Below are 24,513 nucleotides of genomic sequence, written 5' to 3'. Positions count from 1 at the left end.
GCTTTGTTCTCCTTGACATTGCTCCCTCTCATCATTCACTCCCTAGGCCACTCGACGACTTCTCTATCTCTGACACTGTGGTTTATATAGTCAGGGTGGGGCAGGCATTTGCAGGCTATTGCACCTTTAAGTTACATTATTTGCCAAAATTATATGAATCATCATGGAAATGGTTGGCCTGGCCAACAGCTTCAGCTCCATACATTTGTAACATCACAGTATGGATGTGATTGATAACAACCTCCCTTTGTTATCATTGTACACCGCAGACATGCCCCAGAAAGAAAAAGCCCAACGACTGGGGGGCAGGCCAACTGTGGCATCTGCAACACAAATGAGAGGTGCTGAGAATGTGATAGAGGCCCATGTGTAACATTTATGGTATCAGTGGTCTCAGCAGAGGCGAGCATTACTTTAATGGGGTGGAGGGTAGCAACGTGGAGAAAGTCTGATGATAGATGCTCACTCTGGACCGTGGAGGCTGAGGAGCAGCGGACTGTGCAGAAGGCCAATTATAGAAATGGCAGAGGCAGATATTTTTCACAGGTTCTCAGTGTTTTAACGTGTATATTAGCACCATAGACTTTTTTTATGTCTTATGTATTTGGCAAGTTTTACATGTTTTTCCTACTGGTCTTCTTTACCCATTTTGGCTAAGTAGTTCATGTGGCCCACTGGTGTTTGTTTTATTCTTTTGGATGTAAGATTGCAGAACTGAACGGGTGAACATTATTTTAAACATTATTTGTAATGATAAGTATTTCAGTGGCGTGGACAGATCAATACAAATCAAAAGAACTGCATACCGCACACATATCCATACACAGGATATCCAGACAGTAGAACATAGGTAGCAGTAGTGATAGGTACAAAGTAGAATGTACTATAAAGAGGACAATAAAGTCTGCTTTGGAGGTAGAGGGGTGAAAATAAGATAAACTAAGTCAAGACTTTCCAACTTGTAGTTTAATGCTAGAATAATTGACCACTTCTTTTTGTTGCCGTGCTAGTATCAAGGTACCCTCTTGCAGATACTATGTAAGACATATACATATAAATATGAAGTACTGTACTAACTACAGAACAGAGACACCTAATAATGCCATTATGAATGTTTACTTGTAGTATAATAATGGAAGCTTGGCGTGATTAGATGTGTGACATGTCTCCTGGAGTTTCAGGCTTGTTTGCACGGTCTCTCCTCCCCACTAGGCGGGTGACAAACCATGTAGGCCAGCCTTTCAGTTTCAATTCTTACCATCAGCCTGGAGACAACTGTGCCATTCAGTGTGCATGTTCATAAATTATGGTGAACACCTGCGTGGAACTGAAACAATACAGCCTGCCGGGGGACTAATACTCTATGACTATAAACATGCTGGCCCCTTTATAGAGCAGGATATGGATGAAAACCCCAAGACCAGATGGCTAGGGTACTTAGCCTTGCAGCATCTAGCCTTTTGTCTACATGTAATGTTAATTACAAAATCAATTTAGCATAGCTTTTAATCTCTGACCTCTGAGTTTCATCACCTACAGTGTATATTTGGTGTTAGCTGCTACATTAAATGAGCAGCGTTCTTCAGAAATCCTATGCTTTCTGGCGCATTTCCTCTTCCAGCCGAGAGAAATAATCACTGCAAGTGAGAGATGTCATCTGTGACTGCAGCTGTCTCTTGTGTTTGGGGCAGTTTCTTGCTTTCTCTATTGATCCGTATTGATCGGGACCCTCTGCCTGCAGCTGTTGGCTAATTCACGCTGCTGGTTCCACTGGCTGACATTTTCATTGCTGTGCCTCAGCTTTATTGAGTGAAACCATAAAGCACAGTTTAATGCGGCCTTTGACTTTATACTCAGCACAATGAATTACCGTATTGTCTTGTGACAGTTACAGCCAAGAGATTTTTTTTTTCATGGCTACTCTAATTGGGAATTTCACGCTGTCTGCCCAGGGAATCGAACTATCCGACAAATAATTTGCATAGCAGTTGTGAGAATTTTGTCAGATTTCTGTGTAATACATTGAAAATAAACCGTATTTTTTTTTTTTGTAAGGCTAGATATATTAACAAATTCATCTTTTTATCTACATTTAAGTTTGTGAACTATGGGGAAATAATGTTTTTCTGAGAGCTACTTGAATCGGATTTGTTGCATTACAACACAGTTATGCCTGATAAGCTGTTCCCCATTCAGAGATTTAGTTCTTATTGTCAGTGTAGCGTACATTAAAGCATCTGTAGTTATTGTCCTTATTTGCCATCGATTCCATATCCCTTTTGGCTATATTCTCTCTTGGTGATAGGTGATAAGAATTGCCACAATTAGCTGGCCAGATTAATTTTATAGTGCAAAAGAGATTTTTTTTGCTCAGATTTTGAACATCACTGAAAAAAAAATATTCTTCTGGGTTTGGCCGTTTTTTCACTTCAAACACTGCCAAATCTCAGAAGGAGATCACCAGAGCCCATGTTGTTCTCACTACAGGGCCTGGTTGCTGCTGATGGGGGAAAAAAATGACCCACTTCTGCTCTGTGATTAAGATAATCAGTCAGGGTTTTCTTAACATACGCCAGGCAACCCGAACATGGTCTCTGTGGCTAAACCATTACACCGACATTTAATTATTTCACAGGATTATCTAAGGGACGGTTTCGGAATGTGTTTCGCAATTACATTGTCAGAGGACATTAACCGCAGGTTTAATTGTGTTGTTTTACATTTCTGAGCTCTTCGTTATGCCGTTTTGTTTCCTTTGCATCCATCGATTTCAACTCCTGGTCCCACAAATTCAATCAATTATAACACTTCACATTTGTATTTTTTTTTTTTTTAAATATTTTTTTCTTGTAAGCTATGATCTCGCTGCTATAATTGCCATTAGAGCGTGAGTGTTCCTCTGTCAAGTCTGGGCCTGAACAACAGTTCCCAGTATTATAACTCCATACTAGGCTAATGATATTCATGACTGCACCATTTCCAACATACGCTAATTTTTATGTGGCTGCCGTATTGATTGAATCTTCAGCAGCTGTGGCTCTGTATCTGCTGCGCTCCTAACGTTGCTTTTGTGTTAGAAGTAGATGTTTGCTGGGACCTATAATTGCATTCTCATAAATCCAGTGACAGTGCAATCAGACTATTGAAAGAGAGTGATTTCCCAGTAAGTGTGTGTTTGTTTATTATTGTGCAAGGAAGCACTTACATTTCAGAGACTGGATGTAGAAAGGCACAGGGCCGTCTTCAGAGGCACTTGAGAATATAAATTTATTTATAATGCTAGGGGTGGATGTTGTGTAGTGGACGGAGAAGCAGCTTTAGTACCTCACAAATCACAGGCCTGCATCTCCCTTAAGGAAAAGAAATAATTTTAATAAGTATTGTTTTGATGGGAATTTAGCCATCAGCTGTACTGGAATTGAATGTTCTACATTTATGAAATGCTTGCAATTAGAAAATTTACATTCTTAGGGATGTTACATGCTCTGCAAGAAGCGAGAAATTAATTCTTGCTCGTAGGACTGAGAGAACAAGAAAAAATCTCGAAACTCAAGACCGAAACATTTCCCGAACATGACTATATTTAAGCTAGTACCAAACTCAACCATCATAGGCATTGTTGGATTTCCACCGCAGCATACGTCAAACTCACTAAGCCCTACAATTGGAAAGATACGTCAAGAGACGGAGCAGAATTTTACGATTCAAATCACACTTGGTGGTGAACTGAAGTAGTGAGTATTGAAACTGGACTGAACACATACGGTACACACACTCACTAACAATCGCAATCAAATCATAACCTGCACTCAGCACTTTGCACGCATCTTTACATCCTTCACATCCTTCACATACACAATACTGCTAACCAGTCAAACGTTTTCAATCACCAATTCATACTCTGTTATTCTGCTTATTTGTCTGTGCTACTCTCTGCTGCTGTGTAGTGTCTTTTTCTGTAAGTGCATTGTCTCTCAAGTGGTTTGTACTGTCTGTATTCTATGGTTTGTCTGCACTGTCTGCATTGTTTGCGCTGTTCATTGTGTTTGCACTGTTTGGAATCGTCAGCTTTAGCTTGCACTCTATGCTCAGTACCTTGAATTGCACTCAGACCTATGTTGTTGTGTCAGTCAACAATCTTAGAGGAATGTCCTCTCTTCTCACTACGCACTGCACTATGGTTGAAATGGCAATATGAACCTCTAATGTCTAAATATCTTCCTTCTGAGCACACAACATGTTGAAAGCTGATACGCGGAATCAGTCTGAGCAACTGTAGAGTTGTTTACAGTGACTGACTAATTATTTTACTGCTCAGCTTTGTGTTCTCAAATAATCTATGTAAACTGCAAATCTTAAAATAAGGGGATCTACACTTATGTTATTTCCTGTGCAAAAAGCGTGACCACTCACTTTGACCTTTTCCTGACATCTCTGTTATGTTGCTCTTCTTCTAGGACCGTGGGGTCGCTGCATGGGAAGCGAGTGTGGTCCTGGTGGCAGCCAGAGCAGGGCGGTATGGTGTGCCCATTCCGAAGGCTGGACCACCCTGCACACCAACTGTGACCAAGCAGAAAGGCCAGACAACCAGCAGAGCTGCTTCAGAGTGTGTGACTGGCACAAAGATCTGTACGACTGGCAGCTGGGTGCCTGGAACCAGTGTGTCCCGGTGTCGATGCGCAGTGCGGGGGTGCAGCGGCCTGCCGTGTGCACACGGGGAGAGGAGGGCATCCAGACCCGTGAGGTTGGCTGCGTTCAGAAAGCAGACGGCGAGCCGGCAGAAGACGCAATCTGTGAATACTTTGAGCCTAAACCACGCTTAGAACAGGCCTGTCTTATCCCGTGTCCTCGGGACTGTGTGGTGTCTGAATTCAGTCCATGGACTGCCTGCTCTAAGACCTGTGGGATGGGCTTACAGAACCGGATCCGCTTTGTTCTGGCTCCACCACTGTTCGGTGGGTTAGCCTGCCCGAATATGACCGAATTTCAGACATGCCAGCCAGGGCCCTGTGAGGGTGAGGAAAGCCTTTACAGCCTCAGAGTGGGACCCTGGGGCCCCTGCTCCGTCCCACTGCCAAGGCAAACCAGACAAGCTGACAAACCACCCAGAGAGAGCGAAAGGCGATCCAGGGAAAGTGATAGATTATCTACGGAGACTGACAAACAGTCCAGAGAGGGTGAAAAACAGTCAAGAGAGGGTGACAAACAGCCCAGAGAGGATGAAAAACAGTCAAGGGAGGGTGACAAACAGTCCAGAGAAAGCAAAAAAACATCCAAACGAAGTGACAAACAGACCAAAGAGGACGATAAGCAGCACAAAGACAGAGAAAAGCGTCCCAAAGATGGTGATAAACTGTCCAGAGATGGTGACAAACCACCTATATCCAACAGGAAACTGGGCAGGGCGAACAAGAGACCGGACAGGCCATCCCGACAGGCAGATCGGCCCAAACGACAGAAAAAGGCTAAAAACAAGGAGAAAAGAGAAAAAATGAGAGAGAAAATGAGAGAGAGATTAAGGGAGAGGGGCAAGGCAAAGGATCCCGAGACCAGAGAACTCATCAAAAAGAAGAGGAACAGGAACCGACAGAACCGTCCTGGTGGGAAGTTCTGGGACCTGCAAGTTGGTTACCAAACCAGAGAAGTGACCTGTGTTCATAAAAGTGGGGATATTGAGGCTCTCAGGTAAGACTGACAAAAATAATTTCTTCAGCCATTGAAATACTGAACTGTTTAGATGTTTTTGACCATTCAGTCTCAAACAAAGGAAGATCTTTGTTCTCGTTTTTTCCATTGATATGACATACGTATCAAATGCATTTGCAATCAACATTTCATTTGCATTCAGTTTAATTATTCATTATTCAGCCTGTGATTCATTGTTGCAAAAATCGAACATTTTTTGTCCCGGGGTCTCTGTGTCTATATATCCAGCTGCCTGATGGGAGGATAACTCGGTTCACCTTGACCGTAAAAACAGAAATCTGGGATGTGAAACTGAACTTGCTTTCCAAAGGATCAATTTCTTTATTGATTTTTGCAGGTTCTTCAGTTGCTTTCCTCATGCGTTTTTTGAGATTTTTATGACTTCTGACTAAAGGCTGTATAACCACTCTCTTTAGAGTACATTTATTAGTATAGCTTCTATGTTTTCCACAGCCATACTGCTCCTTTTTTCCCCGTGGTTCAAAATTACAGAATATGTGTGCGCTAATCAAGCTTTAATACAATTACTGATATTCTGTATGTAACTGAAGATGAAGTTGAGGGACTTCCCTCTTCCAGATCCCATCTTGTTTATTGTTGACACATGGTCTATAGAAAACTCAAATTTCAAAATCCGACACTGAATATTTACTCAAAGTATTGCTTTCAGTTTAGACTTTAAAGTCCAGATTATAATTCGATGACAGCTTTGCATGGAACAGAATGCACATTTGTTTAAGGGGAGCATGATTAATTACCCCCCACCCAGAGAAAGCTGTTGCCGTTCAGAAGACGGCAAGTTCTGGAAGGTGTCCCAGTGGTATAGAGTCCAGTTATTCTTACTTTCTGCCAGAAAATAAAAAGTGTTCACTGACACTGGCTAGGGGGAAGGGGGGTTTCACTTGGTCTTTAATCTTAATGACATTTCAGATCTACATGCAGAAATAAATTTAGGTTAACAAGGAAAGGTTGCTGTGTTAAATGCATATGTTTTATTTCCCCATCCATCTACCCTGACCTCCCTCTGTCGCTGTCTCTAAATATCATGACTTGTTATTTTTATATGTCACAGTTTTTACAACTGTTAGATGGTTTAGTCTTGTGAGTGGCTAAAATCATGCTATGGTCATCTTGAGTGGAAAAACGTTGCAATGCCCAATCTGATTTGATTATTTCAGTCTACTAGCACTGTGGTGTTGTGGCATTCATGCACAAAGTTTGCACAGGAAGTAGAAAAATATACACGCTGAAATATTAAGGGATAATGGCATCCCAAAATCCAACTAGTTCATGTCATTAAATTGACATTAAATACCACTTTGTCAGTGAGTTCATTGAGATAATTGGACCAACTGACTCATCATTATCATGACTAGGGATACACTGTGGGTTAGAGCTGCTGCAACGAAAAGTAATTTCCCCCTGGGATCAATGAAGTAATTCTGATTCTGATTCCGATTCTGATGGGCATCAAGAACCGGTTCCAACTTGTTCAATTCATCGATATCATTAGCTTTCATGCTTATTGATTCCCCTTAGTGATAGTGATAGTTAGTGATTTTTGTGGTGAATCTTTATATCCCAGTTCAGACAGTGGTGGTAATGCACCTAAAAGTTGCCAAATGCCATAAAACCAAAAAAGAAAAATCAGAAAATCAGAGCATGCAAAGGAGCAACGTGCAACTTTTGCAGCGTGCAGTATGCACCATGATTTCAAGCTCAGGTGGCAACACTGCGACATGCTGAAGCACTTGATGACAACGCATGCCGTACGTGCTGCTGAAGTCTCATCAGAGCAGTGAGGACGCATATTTTTTCTAGACCAAAAATTCACAGGATGAATTGATAAGAATATAAGAATTTAATCAATGAGGAGAATCGATAATGGATTCAGAATCAATAAAATCTCATCGATGTCCAACCTTAGTCATGATGCCTGAGCGTTGTATGGTATGCAGTACAATATTATTATGCAAATGTTATTTACTTTGCTTTGCTGTGACTTCTATATTTAGAACTCATACCACAGATGTATTGCATGTGTTGTGAGATTTATTCTTTCAGTTTTATCTCAGTTTCCTGTCTAGAGTCAGATATTTAATCAAATTCTACATGAAGTCTTGAATTTAACTGATGAAACATGTAAATTATTTATGTTTCATTGTCACAACATACAGACTTGTTACTAATGTCCATAAATATATCATGTCACAGTGAAAGTCCTCAGTAATAATCCTCTAAAGATTGCTCTAAAGATTCCTATTAATGAATGTTTCAAAAAGATTTATTACATTTTTTCGCTATGCACACAGCTTCTCCAAGCTCAATAAAACCGGACACATTGTCCGGTCTCTCAGCATGCATTTCTCCAGGGGGAGCTTGACGTCCAAGTTGTGTCTCAGAGTCATGCTCTTTGTGAGGAGATGAATGGCCTCATTCTGTCTGTATGAGCTTGCCCGGTTCTAAAAGAGGCCACTGAGCACTGTCGATTACATCCTGAGAAAAATCAAGGCTCTTGTGATACGTTTGCTTTTAATGCCTGAGAGAAGACGAGAAATCATAAATCATTCAAGGCTCAACAAAATGCCAATCGTCTCACTGTTCAAGCAGAATATTATATTTGCACGATGTAAACTGAGATTAATGCCTGCTTTGGAATATTTAACCGAAATAGAGAAACACATATCTGTTCTTATTTCTAGCCACTCACAGATGCACAGATGGCTAAAAGCTTCAAAGAGGCTTAGCTGATAGCGATGACCGGCTTAATGCTGGAAGGAGCCCAGGATCAAATTTATTTACTCTTGGAGTATGGGACGCCTAATTTCATGTGACGGCTAAAACTGCTAATTGCCCCCATATGTCCAGGCTTTAAAATAATAAATTACAAATTTAACTGCGCCTTCATCAAATAGTTTGAAAGACAAAGCTTGTGTTAATATTAGATGAACTATAACTAGATTCCCGAGAACCAAACAAGGAACACAGGAATATTTGGACAGCACTTAAGAGAAAGTTCTGGTAAAAATACAAAAAAAATACAAAAAAACATTAGATTTTATTTCATAGGGATGTCTCGTGAATTGGGACGTGGAGACCTGAAGCCAAGGTAAAAGTAGAGTGACACAGTTTTAATGCTGCGTTAACCAAGACTGATTTACTTGCCTGGGGTTCAACAGCACTGCAACACAGTGACCTAAGAGCTTTTGGAGGTACGAGGCAGGCACCATTTCTCCACACAATTGCCAAAATTTCAGCAGCTTTTAAACACAACCACGACTACAAACACTGCAGCCAAAGACATTTATAAGTAGGTTTGAAAGTAACTACAAGCATCTGTTAGTTCCGGGGAATGGATATTCTGGATATTCACTTCAGCCCAGGATCTTTATACCTTTTGGAAAGGATAGCCCGTCTATGCACAAATCAAGCGACAGTTTCTCACGTTTAGGTTTTTTATTTGGTACACAGAGAATAGATATTGATTCAGCATTGAGACTTCAGTCTATCCACCTTAAGTGTAGAAAAAAAACAAGCCCTCATTCAAGCAGACACAATGACCATGTTTTATCTAGGCTCCGCCCATACAGAAGGGAGGAGCGCTGCCTCTCATGTGTCAGTGAATTTCCATGTGTAGCCGATTGGCTTTTTCTGGTTTCCAGCGTGTGAAATATTGGGGTGTGATGTATCCTAGTCTGTGAGCAAGCTGCAGCAAAGCAGAAAACAACTCCTTATATGGTGAGATAGCGGAAGTAATATTCTTCCTGATTTTTTCCAGTGTTAACCCCTTAAAACCCAACAGAGTTACGTTCAATATATTGTGTTAAACAAAACTCTTCATTTGTCTTCACATCAGTTTGTTTTGGCAGTACATTCCAAAGTTGCTCAAGACAGTATTGCAATAATTACAGCGTCCGCCCGTCTACAACCTCTGTTACTGAGGCTCGGCTAAATGTAGGAAACAAAAAATTTGGTCTGGAACCGCTCATTTGTGAACTGATCGTGCTCCAGCAAAGATCTTCTGGGTTTAGACAGATTTGTGTCCAACAGAAAGCCTCTGATTGATTGTGGGATTGCCCAATTGCCTGATATCCACAGTTTAGTGCAACTTCTTGTTTCCTTGCATCTCTAGAGCAGGGGTGAAGAGTGCAAAATTATGATGATACAGCTATAATTGCTCCATTAATTAATAATTAATCCTTTAACTTGTATAGCAGCTCTCTGCTTGTTTTAAATGTAACATATTCTGGTAGAAGACAGCAACAGTTGGCTGGTGAAAGGAGCAAAGGTGAAGACTTGAAAAATCAGTGGAATCTAAATCAAAAAGCTAATTTCAAAAGCGTCACATCACCACAATCAAAGCAGAGTTTATGAAAAAGACCCTAAACATCTACAGGAGAACTGTGATTAAAACAATAATTGGCTGTCAGGCTATAAAAACCTCTGCGTTTCTTTAGAGAGGAGGAAACATCTAGAGTTTATGAGGAAGTGTGGGGAAAAATGGAACCGTTGAGACTAAATTGGAGAGAAGCTGGAGAGAAAAGAGAAGCAGTATGTCATTATCCCAAATGCCCTATCAGCCTCTACAAAACACACAGGGAGGGGGAAAAAACAGCGTCTTTCAACTTAACAGCAACCACCTTCGAACAAAGCTGTGGCGATGTGAAGCAGCCAGAGAAAAAACAGATAACAAATAGCTTGGGTTTGTAATGAACAACATTCACATGCTGTTAGCAGAAAGCTTTAAAAGCATAGTGCTGTATAGTGGAGTATAATCTCTACACTGCATTTTATTTAGTTCTTAGCAGAGATCGACCGATTTTAGGGCCAATACCGTTTTTTCCTTTACGTTAGCATTGGCCGATACATGCTGCCAATTTTTCTGAGCTGATATTTGGAGCTGCTTTTTCTCCCTCCACTTACATGATAAAAATGACACAATGGTCTCAATTAAACCAAAAACATGAACATTTATTGAGCTCAAAGAATTCAAGGGTCAGAGCAATAGAGGAAATGTATCGGCCCACGCATCCCCGATACCAATACAGTAAAAACAAATGGAAAATATCGGCCCAGTGTATCGTTCGGCTGATATTTTGGTCGACCTCTATTTCTTACCTATGTATTCAATGGTAGATTCTGTCTTTTTATCTGTATTTAAGTTGTATTTGGCTTTAAGTGGAACTTATTTCTTAAAAAATGATATTAATATGACGTTTTATGCATGATATCAGTGCTTAGGGTATAGATGGATGAATAGATGGATGGATAGATGTTCCTTTTTAAATTATATATATAACATAATAATTAAACAATAATAATTAAAACTATATGATTGTACATGGGGAACAGTATGATTCTCATGATCATCGAACACAAAAACACACTAACACAGGCTTAAATTTTTTTTAAGTATTACATTTATGTCCTGACACTGTATCTACAAGTTCCCTCATTACTAGCAAGATCTAGTGTATAACATTTACCGTCACGGAGCAGAGGAAGAGTCCATCAATCCTGACTTTCGTCACTTCCAGTGCCCACACTTTATTTTCAGTTGCGCCAGATACAGCAGTTCCTCCAAGCAGGCTGTGTTTTCTGCCGCCAGCAGTTGAAACAAATTTCATTTCCTTTCTTGCCGGAATGGATCATTTACTTGGGATCAATCTTCAAGATCTTCACATTACGTTCAGCGCCTTTTCAAGTAGTTTTTTCTATAAAACATACTCATGGCAGCTTTGTTTAACGTTGGGGAACGCTAATTTTTGTAGCAATTAAAGTAAGATGTGGTTAAGGTCAGATAATAAAACACTTAAAGTAAAATAAAGATGCCCTTGACTGTTAAGGCAAAAATCTGTTCACACAAAAGTGCAATTATGCAATTATACAATGAGAAAGATTTCTGTGAAACATTTATAATCCACAACCTAACATATTCTAGTTAAATCACATCTCTTGATGTATAACTCTGGTATCTTTCTTTCTATATTTTCAGTTTTTGCTCTCAGGAGACTTTGCCGGTGACCTTCCAGGCCTGTGTGATGACCAAAGACTGTGATGTGACCGAATGGTCCGAATGGTCAGCTTGCTCCAAGGAGTGCTACGACCCCAACGGGCCCAAGGGGGAGCGCGCCCGGACCCGAAAAGTGAGCCAGTTCCCGATAGGGGGAGGAGACGGTTGTCCCGAGCTGGAGGAGAAGGAGCCCTGCAGCCCGCAAGGAGACGCAGTGCCGCCCTGCATTGTGTAAGTACTGGGCACGATTACAAAGAGTATTTCACATAAATGACACAGGCTGTGATTTTGCTAGATTTTCACCTGAGTGTAAGCACAACTTTATTCTGATATATATGAAAAATGTCCATTTTACTGTTTTTCAAGCTTCATGTTTCATAAGTTTGCTGTTGATGTAAACAATGTCATATTTTTAAATCTTTCTGCTGTGTTAGAAATAGATAGAAAAATATAGAAAAACAGTCCTGAAGGAAATATTGTAGGCTACAGTAGAGGTGACTGTAATATCACCCTTCTCATTAAGTGGTAATCATATTAGTAATATTGCATAAGAGTAAGAGGGCCATTAAAAAAGTGTTTAAACAAAATAAATATGTCAGACCTCTAATTATATTTGGACTTAGATAGAGTTAGACTTTATTGAGGAAAATTACTTGGTCACAGTTACTGAGTAGCACATAAGAAACTCTCACTCTTGTAAAAAGAAACAAATTAAAATAAAAATAAAATATAATTAGAAATCTAGTAAAAAGTTGTGTAACTACTGTAAGGTGTAATAATATCAAATCCATTAGAACCATGGCCTCCCGGGTCAACCATCGAGGGAACATGGGTGGGTGCTGGGACAAGGGTGTGTGTGTGTGTATGATAAGCACATGTGTGTGAGGAGATGCAGGAAATGAAATGGCTGCGTCTGGCTCAGTAGCAGGAACAGGTAAACATCTGCGAGGAAGCAGTCCTTTTCTTACTTTGCCTTTCTCAGTTATCCCTGCACCCCCACCCTGCCGCTACTAAACCAAAGCAGAAAATTACAATTAGTTTTTACTTCCCCATGAAAAATGGCCTTGAAATAATCTCCACTTCTTTATAATTCAATAACAAAGCAATCTAACGGGAGACACCACCCTGGCACTGCTTCCAGGCTAACTCTTGTTTCACTTGCCGCTGTAACTTACTCGCATGTTATAGTAATTGACATCCTACATGATTTTTGATGTAGCAGAACATAATATCATGGCATCTTTGATACAATGGGATGTTAGAGCTATATTTCGTAATGGCCAGACAAAATCCAGTTTAACGTGGAAGGGATCTTATATGAATTAAAAATATGTTTTTTTTCTATCCCATTTTTTCCATTAATCAAATTCGAGAGACTAACCCATATGCAGTATATTCATAAAGTTCATCCAATTTCACTTCAGTGCATTAAATAATCACATTTGGTCCTAATGTATATTGAATTGGAGTTTCAGAAGCTTCCTTGTACATTCTATTCTGTTGCCCATATAATGGACAAATCAAATAAGAACATGAGTTCTAGCAATAAACAAAAAGATTAGATAAGAGAGATAAGGACTCTAGTGGCATGATGCCACTGTTATGTCAAAATACCTGTTACTATTTGCGATGGATTTCATACACATACACCACCTGTGATGTGGGAAAAACCACAACCACTGCTAAACTAAATAATATATGGTTATTTGACGTAGTTTTCCTACTACGGTCTCTGTCAAATAAGCTGCACAATTTGATGTTAACCGAGAATCAGTGTCCGTCGACAGCAGCTGCCATATTTCCACAGACAGCAACAGAAAACAGGCTCTGTCCATGGTCCTGAACTGCTCTGTTTGAGTGTCCCCATCTGGACAACTTAAAGCCCCTAGATGCAATGCTTTCCCAGGGGCCTCGTTGTGCAGTGGCACCGCTGTGAAAGAGAGCGAGACAGAGAGACACCTCTCTCATGAATATGGAGCCTTTCATTGGCAACCTCAAATGCATTCCATTATCAGCTGAGATGGAGGCAGGGTTTACATTTTCTGACCTCAGGGGTGAAAACCGCAGTGTGTTATTGCCGAAGCAGACTGCTGCCAATTCAGTGACCAGACTGAAACCCCACGTGTGAATAGCTGCTTCAATTAACAACAGTCCTTCCAGCTTATGAAATAAATAAATAAATAAATGATGTCTTACAGAGTTCTCGGTGGAGAGTCTTGTTAAATTGCAAATCCTGAGGTGCATTGTAAGAAGAGATCTGAGGTTGACAACATAAAAAAAAAAGTTTCTTTAACAATGCTTGATAGATGCCAGCCTGGCTCACACAGCTGATGCTGTTAAGTGTCTGGAAAAGGCCATCCGCGCTGTGAGCTATGACAAAACAAACAATGAGTAAAAGAACTGTTGCCATTTGCTTTATCGTGGGTTAAAATAATAAATAATACCTCAATTATTGCAGTATAAAAAATCTAAAATACGGATGGGGCCATATATCCAAAATAGCAATTCTTTATGTGTGATTACAAGACATTTTCAGACAAGCTCAACAAATACACACAAATCAATATGTCTGCTTGTTACATTCAGGGCACAGAATTGCACACACAGAAGCAAAGAGCAAATAATAATAACATGGGAGTATAAAATAAATAGAAAAACTGTTTAACTAGACAAATAAAATCTACAAAAAAGAGACAAGAGCAGAAGTTAACTGTCTGAGAGATTAGGAGAGGTGTAATAGCTTTTTAAGATCCAGGGAAAAGTGCAGTTTGTGTACGCAGGTGGTAGGACCTTTGGCAGCACAAATAAATCTTCACGAAACAGTCCAACACAGCAGAAATTCCAGTTTCAAATCCATATTTAGGTTGAAACACACGTTAAATATTGCTGTTGTTGTGTTAGTGTTAATGTATTTCTTAATGCTTATCCTTTGTCGCCCCCCGTGCCTTATTGGTTTTTAGACAATGGGTTATCATTAAAGAACATACTGTAATAATGTGAGTAATGACACTATTAGTGAATGTAGGATGACAGAACCCATGAGTTTTTAGGGTGTTTCCTTATTCTTTTGTGGTGGTAAAGCTGCGTCTGATAAATCTGCCATATTGAACCATCAATGAGTTTATCTTAATCTATGCATAGCCACTCACGGGAAATTAAGCATAATGTCCAGTGACCTTTGTCCAGACCGCTCAATAGTCTGCATTGCTGTGACTCAACAACTCCTGATGATAGATTTCCATTTACTAGCGCGGCCTTGTTGAGAACTGATGAATGGATGTTTTGTTGTGTACCAGTTCTATTCTATTAAGCCAATTCAATTTGGAGCCTCAGCCTGACCCTTCTTGCGGCCATGTCTGTCCTCAGCTACAGCTGGAAAACCACAGAGTGGACCGAGTGCAGGGTGGACGTGCTGCTGAGCCAGCAGGACCGTCGGCGTGGAAACCAGACGGGGTTATGTGGAGGCGGGACTCAGACCCGGGAGGTGTACTGCGTGCAGGCCGCCTCTGACCCACCGCCCAACCTCAGCTCGCTCAGGAGCAAAGAAGGTAACACAGCTGTCATATAAGTAAATACACATCTGTGCAGGTAAATCTTGTCATTACACTGGACCTTTGGGAAATTAACCGAGAATCAATACCACCAATACTACCGCTTGTAGCTTGAGTATCTTAAATCCACAGTCTGCGGTTGAGAATTGATTTGCCTGGTTTACGCTGAAAACACAAGAGAATAAAATGGTGAAGAAATAGATCAGGACTGAATAAGAACAACAGTCAGTGTTTCTATTTAAATTTGCATCTAATTGAAAACTCAGTCAGCGTGCGATTTCACCTGTGCCATTTCTTGCTCGATCTATTTTTGATTTTTCCGGTGCTAATACTTCATACAGTCATTTGAATTCAGTTTCACATTACTGAATGATTAACTGTGGGACTCCTGCATTGCCTTCGCTGTGCCAGCGAAAGAATTCTTGACTTTGGCTATGAACTGATGCCATCTGGATATATTCTCCTTGGTCACTGGGTTACTCTGTTTGACTACCAAACACAGTATGTTCCCACGAGACAACTAGGAGCATTCTTTAGTGCCAGAAGTGTAATTTGGTGCCTGTGCTCCACTTTTTCTGTTAGTGAACACAGGCACAGTATCAGTTTGGGTGTTTTGGTTCCAGGTTTATAACACTGCATAATGAATTCAACAATTCAATAATGATTTTTTTGCTGATTTCAGTAGGAGCAGCTGTATAAAGAAAACATTTACTATTTCATTTCATGACTTCCAGATGCAAACCTCATTTCCTTTGTTTGAGTTATTATTAATGCCTTCGAAGCCTTGATGTGAATCTCCGCAAATTCATCTAGTAACAGCTCCTGTGCTGTAAGGGCTTTAGGAACAACCTTGTGCTCTATAAATGTGCAACAATGCTGCATTGATTTGTATCTGACTGGTACTTGTGTAGTATGTGCCACACCCAGGATCCCATAGTCTTTAATAATACAAGGACCCTGGGCTCAGAACACGCTGGTTGTTATTAGTGCAGTTATGAATGCTAATACATTGTTTACTATTGTATATGAGTCCAATAACAAATGTTGATTTGAACAATCTCTCAGACTATTTAATGAGGACATATTACTATTTAAATCCTGTTTACTAGCATTTATATGACATAACATTATGACCACCTTCCTTATAATGGGTAGGTCTCCAAAAGAGTTGTGACTCATCAGAGAATGCACATGGGCCTTCTGAGGCTGTCCTCAGAACAACACAGTGTTGTTAGTGGAGGCCTATGGTCCTATGAGTTGAGGGGAGGGGTTTCTGTGAATAAGGCTTGTTGCAGTACATCAAAAAGATACTTGATCAGTTTGGCATGTGGGGAATTTGGAGTCCAGGACAACACTGCTGTGCTGTTTTTCATGTTTTTTTTGGATGCTGCCATCAAGGATTGTCATTGCTATAGGGTGGGGGTGCCTGGTCTGGTCCAGGTGGGCGATACACATCTAAGTTACATCCACACGAATGCCAGGTCCAAAAGTTTCCCAGCAGAACATTGAATTGTCAAAGATGGTCAATGTTATTTACGTCTCCTGTTTTTATTTGTTTTTTTTTTCAGTGGTTTTAATGTTGTGGCTGATCAGCGTACATTTAGCCAATTTTAGTAAATGACGTAAAAATGGTAATTTACACTGGTGAATTCTTTTTTATTGAACATGTCATATCTGATCCTTTGTGACAAATCCTTGATCCTTGGTGGCATATAAAAGTTGTCTTGGCGCACACTAATGAGCAAAGAGTACCGTCAGCCTCCCACTAAATTTTACCCTTGTGTTCCAGGTCAGATTTGGCAGCAAGAGTGCTCCACATATATTGTTTGATAGTGGAATATAAGCATGAAATGAACTTCCAGTTACACTATCTATGTAATTAATACAGTAAAGATTACAAAGATATAATTCATATATCAATGACTGTAACCACATTAAACCAAACAAAATCAACACCCAGAAAGAGGTTGCACGCTTTAGACTAAATTAGATGGATTTTAATAGCAAATCTGACACAGACTAGTTAAAATCAGCTTTAAATGACATCTGTTAGAGCTGTATATCAGACAAAAATAGTTCTTCATAAGCTTTGGAGTTATTTGCTTAGGTTTGCATTTCACACACTTTACCAGCCATGTGTGAACCAGAGAGGGGAATTAAAGCAGATTTCCTCCCCGCATTAAATCTGGGAAGGAGTCAAATGAATATGCTAATGTATGGCAAAAAGCTACACAGAGAAGATAGCAGCACAAATATGAGCTTTCTCATACATTGGTGGCATTACCGAGCGCACAGAGCTGGAAGTGGCCCGGTAGCACGCCCATGCTTATCCAGCATTGACACGGAATCTCTCGGTCCATCTGGCCAGCGTGGCAGAACTGGCGTCCGCTGATAGGAATTATTCAGTTCAGATGCTCACAACCAGCCGCACGCTTTCATCTCTCAGTGTAAAGATTCCACTTTGCCAAGTTTGTTTAAAGAGGTGAATCTCGCACGTTCCACTTTCCCCGTACCTCCAGCCAAGCCACCCATCTCTAAGTACGAACACGGTATGTTAATGGTTGGTATGGAAGGTGTTTTTGAGTGCCTGCAATAGGAACCTCCATCCGAAATATTCTTAGTACATTTTCTGACCTTGTCCTTTAATCTTTTTGAGCAGATTAAATTCATCATATGACAAATGATCTGGACAGATTACTCGTAAACAGCCTTTAGCATTAGAATCTCAGCTACCAGTTACACAGAATATACTGGACATGCATTAATTACACTTTAGAAGAGGGAAAATAAAAGCTGAAACTGAAAACACACATAGTGAATTGTATTTTAATATGTGTATAGAAATCCTCTCTTTACATGAAGTATTGCTTGGCTACATTGACTTCGGTTAGCCATTATATTGTTCCAGAAATCGTCAAGAAACAGCAACTGAGGGTCCGTCAAGGGGCATAGGCCGAAAAATCAGTCACCCATGGCCTCTGCAGCAGCCCTGATGCCAGACTGAACCTTGAGGCACATATGTATTTTGTGCTATTGGATTATGTAGATAAAATCAGTTTGACCTGACTTGATGGAAATCGCAAAATTCCCCTTTCTGGTGAAGTTATTACCCCAAGACACACACTGAGTTCAAGTATCTCACTGACCTGAATAACCCTGAAAGGAAACATTTCTCTACTTGTATGACTGTGCTCTGGGTGATGAAAGAAAATAATTGATGGTACATCAGTGGTAGCCTCACTCCTACCCAGAGGTTTAGGAACTCAGTGGAACCATTTAAAGGAACCAGCTGAGATGGTTTGGATAGTTGGACGTGAGGTATTATGGGCACATCCAACTGGGAGGAGACCAAAGGCCAGACCCAGATAAATTAAGATGGGGCATTACTGTATAAACCTTCTGACATGGGGTCACCATGGGATCCCTAGCATGAACTGAACGAAGGGGTTAAGGATCCAAAAGCATGGTCCTGTTTGCTTAGACTACTGCCTGTGTGAGACGATGACATCATGATATGATCTCATCTTATACCGAAACTAGTTTTAAGAAAAGGCAGAGGAATCACAAGTAATTTCAGAAAAAAACAAAATCCTCATTGGTTTGAAGTAGTGAGCATGACCAGGGTAAAACTGGGGTGAACAGAATTGAAGTTGGAAATTGTTGAAGTAGAAACCAATATATCCAAAAACAAGAAAAAAGAAGGAATGCTGAGTGTGACTTAGGATGGATGAGCTACCACAACTGAAGCTGGAGGGCTGAAACTACTGTAAAGCAAACAAACCGGCTCCCAAACGTGTTCAGCTCTAAGAAACAATTCTTTGGAATGATGATTTTACATTTACATTTCAAAAAAAAAAAAACAACAAAAAACTGCTGAATGTTTTGCCTCCACCCCCCTCGGCAGAGCCAGGGTCCACACATTTGTCTTAGTCCTGCTTTACTTGCATGCAGTAACTGGCTTTATTATGACAAGCCTACTGGCAGTGGAAGGAAACAATAGACCAATGAAGCTGCCGTCATCCCACCTTCTGCTTTTAAGGATGATCAAGGATGGTCAGTAAATCCCAGAGCGACTAACATAGTTTGGTTATTTCGCTGAACACATGCCACTCCCTGTCTGATTACTGGGGGCTATTAGCATTCCGCATCCCTCCTCCTTCCTGATTTGATTTGCTCACAATTGGGAAGCAAAGGATTTACTCAGCCTTGATATTCTGTCACACACATGCAAAGATTAATGCTGACAATGTCACTGTTGATTACAACGCTACACTCCCAAATGGAGCGTGTTTTTGATTACCATGTGCAGCTCTTTAGCCTCCCTGCTGGTAGACATTTCATACTCCATTTCTCATTTTCTCCTTTTATGGAGACATTTAAAGTTCTGTACTCAGAGTGGGGGTAACTTGTATCAGCCGTTTTTCCTCGTACTGCTTATGAACAGTGTAAACTATTCGAGGTATCAAACTGTGACATGCTGTATAACAGCTGCGCCACTGTGATGCCATGAATCCTCAGCTGGAAGTGAACTGGGAATCAGGTTATTGATGGCAGTTGGCATGTGGCAGCACAGGCCATCACCCTCTGAGGTTCCTAATTTGGCGTCTGGAAGCACAGTACAGGAAAGAATAGACCATCTGGCTCCGAGTTACCTGAGCAAGGTCAGACTGTGGAGATTTCCATTAATCAGTCTTTGTTATGGCCGTGAAGAGCTGCTCTGACTTCTTAAGGAGGGAGGAGAACAAAGGGGGCTCTTGTCCTCCGAATGTTGTTAATGAAGCACGTGGATGAAAAGCTTTTTCAGAATCAATGGGGCATTTGAATGTTTAGTTTGTCTAACAATGCATGGATACACTGAATTAAAATCATCAGCAAGCCAGTTGGACGCTTTAACTCAACACCTGTTAGCACAGTGGCGTATTTTGTCATTACTGTAATAACTCCCGATGATATGGCATATTCACAGTCAGCACCGGCAATTTTCTGCCAATATTCTCAGCATTTTGTAATTGAGTGGCCAAGCCAAGCTGCTGTGTTAGAAGATTTCGGCTACTTATCTGCTACTGGTCAACAATGAAATACTTCAGCACTGGGTGACACGTCATGAAATGTTTGCAGTCCTATAATAATAATTTACACCGATCAGACATAACATTATGACCACTGACAGGAGGCGTAAATAACACTGACCATCTTGTGACAATACAATAAAACGTCTGGACCTAGCATTCATGTGGATGTTACTTAGATATGTTCCACCCACCTAGACCAGACCAGACACCCCCACCCCATAACAATGACACTCCACAAAAATTGTTTAAGAACAACTAAAAAACTAAACTAAAAAAAAAAAAAAAAAAAAAAAAAAACATGAAGAACAGCACAAGGTGTTGACCAGCCTCCAAGTTCCCTTCATCACAAAATGATCAACTATCTGTGGGATGCGCTGGAATAAGCCTGATCCACAGAGGCTCCTCCCCTCAACCCACAGGACCCAAAGACCCCCACTAACAACATTCTGTCATGCCTGAATGCTGCATATGCTCCTCAGACCTTTTTTCTAACAATATATTGGATATTTCTGGATATTCAATATCCATAATCTGAATTCCAGCTCCCGCACCTGTGTTTAGATCCCTGTGTTAACTAATGACTCTACCAGGAAGTTATTATGTGTTATCACATTTGATAGTTGCCCTAAAGCTCTAAAAGCTTTAGCTAATGATGTAAATATCAACTACGCAGGTCTGGCATTATTTCTCATTATTGTTGTTATATTTAGCAGAGAGTCCTGTGTCCAAATTTGTGATATCTGTGTCCCAAAAAAGCTTGCATTGTGTGCACATTGCTGAAGGGACCTGTTAATCACCATCTTCTCAGCCAGTCACATTTGGATATGTCTGGAATAATTCATGAAATAGAAAACAAAATGCTCTCCTTAAGGTTCAAAATATAAATATCCAGAGCCGATGGAGTAATATTAGCACTCCTGTTAGAAACTCTCACTTGAATGACCTGCACCAATAAAAGCAGTCCCACATGGCATCAGCCAATTTGCATATGTTTAGGAACAGCGCAGGAAAATGCACATCAAATGACGCAAACAAATGAACATGTTTGCTTTGACCGGCAGTGAAATATCCACTGATCGTGTCACGCTATTTGACACATCTCCTGCTCTTGTGATACACGGGCCACTCAAGGGCATTCAGCGCGTACACTCACGCCTAAGCATCACTATTAAACGACGCACCTTTAGCCAGACGAAGGCAATTTGCATGTGAATGAGGCCGAGTCCTGTTGTGGCACAGCGAGAATGATTCATCAGCCCGATGACCTTGCGAAATGTCACCGACAGCTGTGTGGATCTGAGTCCACTGAGAATCAGACAAAGAAAACTCTGTTGTTTTAAAATCTGACTGGTTCGGGAAGATGACGGCTTTTTAGAGAGAGAGATAGAGTGTAGAGCGCATATTTTGGCTTTGAGTTTTAGTTTAGAAAAATGTGTTTGGGATTCTGAAGTCAGGGGCACTGGGGGTTTAAAACCAGCTTGTATCGTTGTTCTTTTTTCTTCAGCCTTTGTGGTTTGTTCTTTCAAACCATTTGGATCTCGCATAACTTGGAAGACTGGAGCTCTTTGCACACATGATGCACGGCCTCATGTACAGCTTTGAAAATACAAGCAATGTCCTAATATTTAAGTTAGAAACTTAGCGTAGCTTTTGGTGCGCAGGGCAAATCCCACAATTACAATTAAATATTCAGACTGTTTATTCTGTCAAACACTAGACTTATAAAAGACGAGTACAGTTAAACACATCCTAGAAAGAAGTTGTATTGCCCTAGTTGTCCAGATATTTGTACTTATCCTGTCGTTTTACATGTTGCTGTAATGGAAAGATCACACCCACACCGAATTTACCCGTGTCTCCCCAGCGGTGCGGCCGGTGGACAGTGATCTGTGTCTGGGTATTCCTCCTAACACGACCCAGCTCTGCCATATAAGCTGTCCGGTTGAGTGCGAGGTGTCTTCGTGGAGCGCCTGGGGACCCTGCACCTTTGAAAACTGCCAGGACCAAGCAGCTAAGAAAGGTAAGCGCTCGCAGCGAGAGCTGTAATGCCAAAGTCAGTGAGGAATGGAAGCATCTTGGACTGAAGACCTTGATTTTTTTTCAAAAATCATCCTCAAACATGAAGTAAAGGAAACCAAAATAGGTACCAAAAATGCTCACCTTCATCATTCCCTCTCGCATGTAAACAGTATTTCATAATTAAAAGATCTTAGCCCTACATTGACTGAGGCCCTTTCTCATTTTCTAGTTATGGCTATACATCGCACATTTATATATTCTGATCCTGACCAAACGATCCGATTGTAATTTTTTGATAGAGCAACATAAATTTCTGGGATATATTCCAATAACTCTCCATTGGTGTTAAATTCAAAAGCTTTGTGGGAGAACTGAGAGAGAGAGATCACAATAGTGCCAGAGCATCGTCATTTCCTCTGGCTGTTGTGGCATGTTGTGCTAGTCCATCCGTAGGGTTGACGCGGTCGTTGCTTCAGCCCTAATTATCCATGGAACAGCGGTGTCCGCCATGACTAATGCATGTTGACTCTGCCTTAATGAAGCGCCTCAAATGAAAGGGATGGCTGGAAATTCTTCTCCATGCATCTTAATGATGGATCCACTCCCACTTGCTCGTTTGCTCACTGTGCCACTTCTGGTCTCGCCGTCGTGTACTGTACAATCTGTAAATGCAAACACACACGCGCACACACACACACACACATGACAGCGTGTGTACTCTGGCTCTCATTATCCAAGGAGACATGGACTCAAAGTGGGTCTTCCAGGATTCAAATCTTTTTATCCTCCTGACGCCGAGCATGGGAATAAGCTGTCTGTGTGTACAGAGGTGAACATTAGCTTGTACTATGTAATGTGTATGCAGAGGATTACACAGTTTCGTAGTATTTTTCCAAGTTTTTCAGTCCAGAATGATTTACTCCCCGTGCATGCGAGTCTCCAACTGTATTCACCATTTCACACACCAGTTTGTCATTACGATTAATGATTTATGAAAATCTAAATTCATCATACGCTACGCAGCCCTTGAGGCAAACTCATTTTCCGTGGCAAAAATTGATAATGATGATGTAATCTCTCCGCATTACAAGCGCATTAACTTTATGTCCCACATGTACCACATTCATGTGGTGTATTTCACGTCATTTATTTTTTATAGTGTTTGTAGCCTGATGCAAAGGAGCTTCACGTTATGAGGTTGGCAACATTTTTTTTCCAATGCACGTCCCTTTTTGGTGCGTTACCTGCGATCGCTATGGGAATACACTGTGCATATCGCATGTTGCTTGCTACAGTAGGAAAAATATTAGAAGATAAGCTTTACCTCAAAAACTTGTGTTAAGAACATACAGAACATATTGCCATGCTCAACGTCCAGTTTTCCTTCGGTCTGTATGAACTATATAAACCATTCAAACTTGCTTTGGTGTGTGGTGCAGTGAAGGCGTCAGGGTGGAACAGGGTGAGAACAGAATTAGGCAGGTGATTACCTTGGTAATGTGGGTTCAGTTCCATCATGAATTGAAAGGAGAGGGTATAGACTGACTGGTGCAACAGGAAAGAGAGCTTTAGAAGTGGCTGTTTTTGTGCCGCAAATTCACCTGCTACCAAGGTCCATGTAAAAGGAAAATAAATAGTAGAAAGATCAAGCTCCAGGAGCACTTCAAGTAAATAGAACAACTTTATTAGACCTGATGAAGGCCACAAGCCAGAATGCTTTGGTCTATTTTCTGTGAGTGCCCTTCTAGACTAAACTGCAGACGCCACTACTCAAGAAACCTTCAGCTTTCTATAGTTTGGCTACTGTTAATATTAACTCACTGAATTTACTCACTGACAGTAGCTGTTTAAGTTTGGGAAATGGCTGAATCCATCTTCATAGAACACACTGAACGGTGCTACAGCTTTAAACATTACACCATTTCAGATTGTAGTCATGATTAGATGGTGATTACTTGTTCAACTCCAGCAGTGCATAGGATTTAGTATGAGCTTTGTTTTAGGTTTTACCCTGCTCCGTCACTCGTCCTTGAGAATCTTTGCACAACCTTACTATCCTGAGCTATCATGTACGCAGATCAACACACATGGCTGCTCCCATGTATGTGTGTCTTCAGTCAAAATGAAACCTCGCGCCCCGACAAGAGTGGCC

The 24,513-nt window shown here is 40.8% G+C and overlaps 1 protein-coding gene across 1 annotated transcript in view; it reads left to right on the top strand.

Annotated features, from left to right (window-relative positions):
• The window catches only part of thsd7aa (thrombospondin, type I, domain containing 7Aa), a 120,949-nt gene that overhangs the window by 50,608 nt on the left and 45,828 nt on the right, over window positions 1-24,513 (top strand). Inside the window, exons 2-5 of the mRNA XM_047605762.1 lie at window positions 4,458-5,685; window positions 11,702-11,950; window positions 15,086-15,267; window positions 22,207-22,362. Of these exons, the coding sequence (XP_047461718.1) occupies window positions 4,458-5,685; window positions 11,702-11,950; window positions 15,086-15,267; window positions 22,207-22,362 (1,815 nt within the window). The remainder of the gene's footprint in view (window positions 1-4,457; window positions 5,686-11,701; window positions 11,951-15,085; window positions 15,268-22,206; window positions 22,363-24,513) is intronic.

Source organism: Mugil cephalus, chromosome 14 (assembly GCF_022458985.1).
Source record: "Mugil cephalus isolate CIBA_MC_2020 chromosome 14, CIBA_Mcephalus_1.1, whole genome shotgun sequence".
In the NCBI taxonomy this organism is placed as follows: Eukaryota; Metazoa; Chordata; class Actinopteri; order Mugiliformes; family Mugilidae; genus Mugil; species Mugil cephalus.
This window is presented reverse-complemented; position numbering and strand designations above follow the sequence as displayed.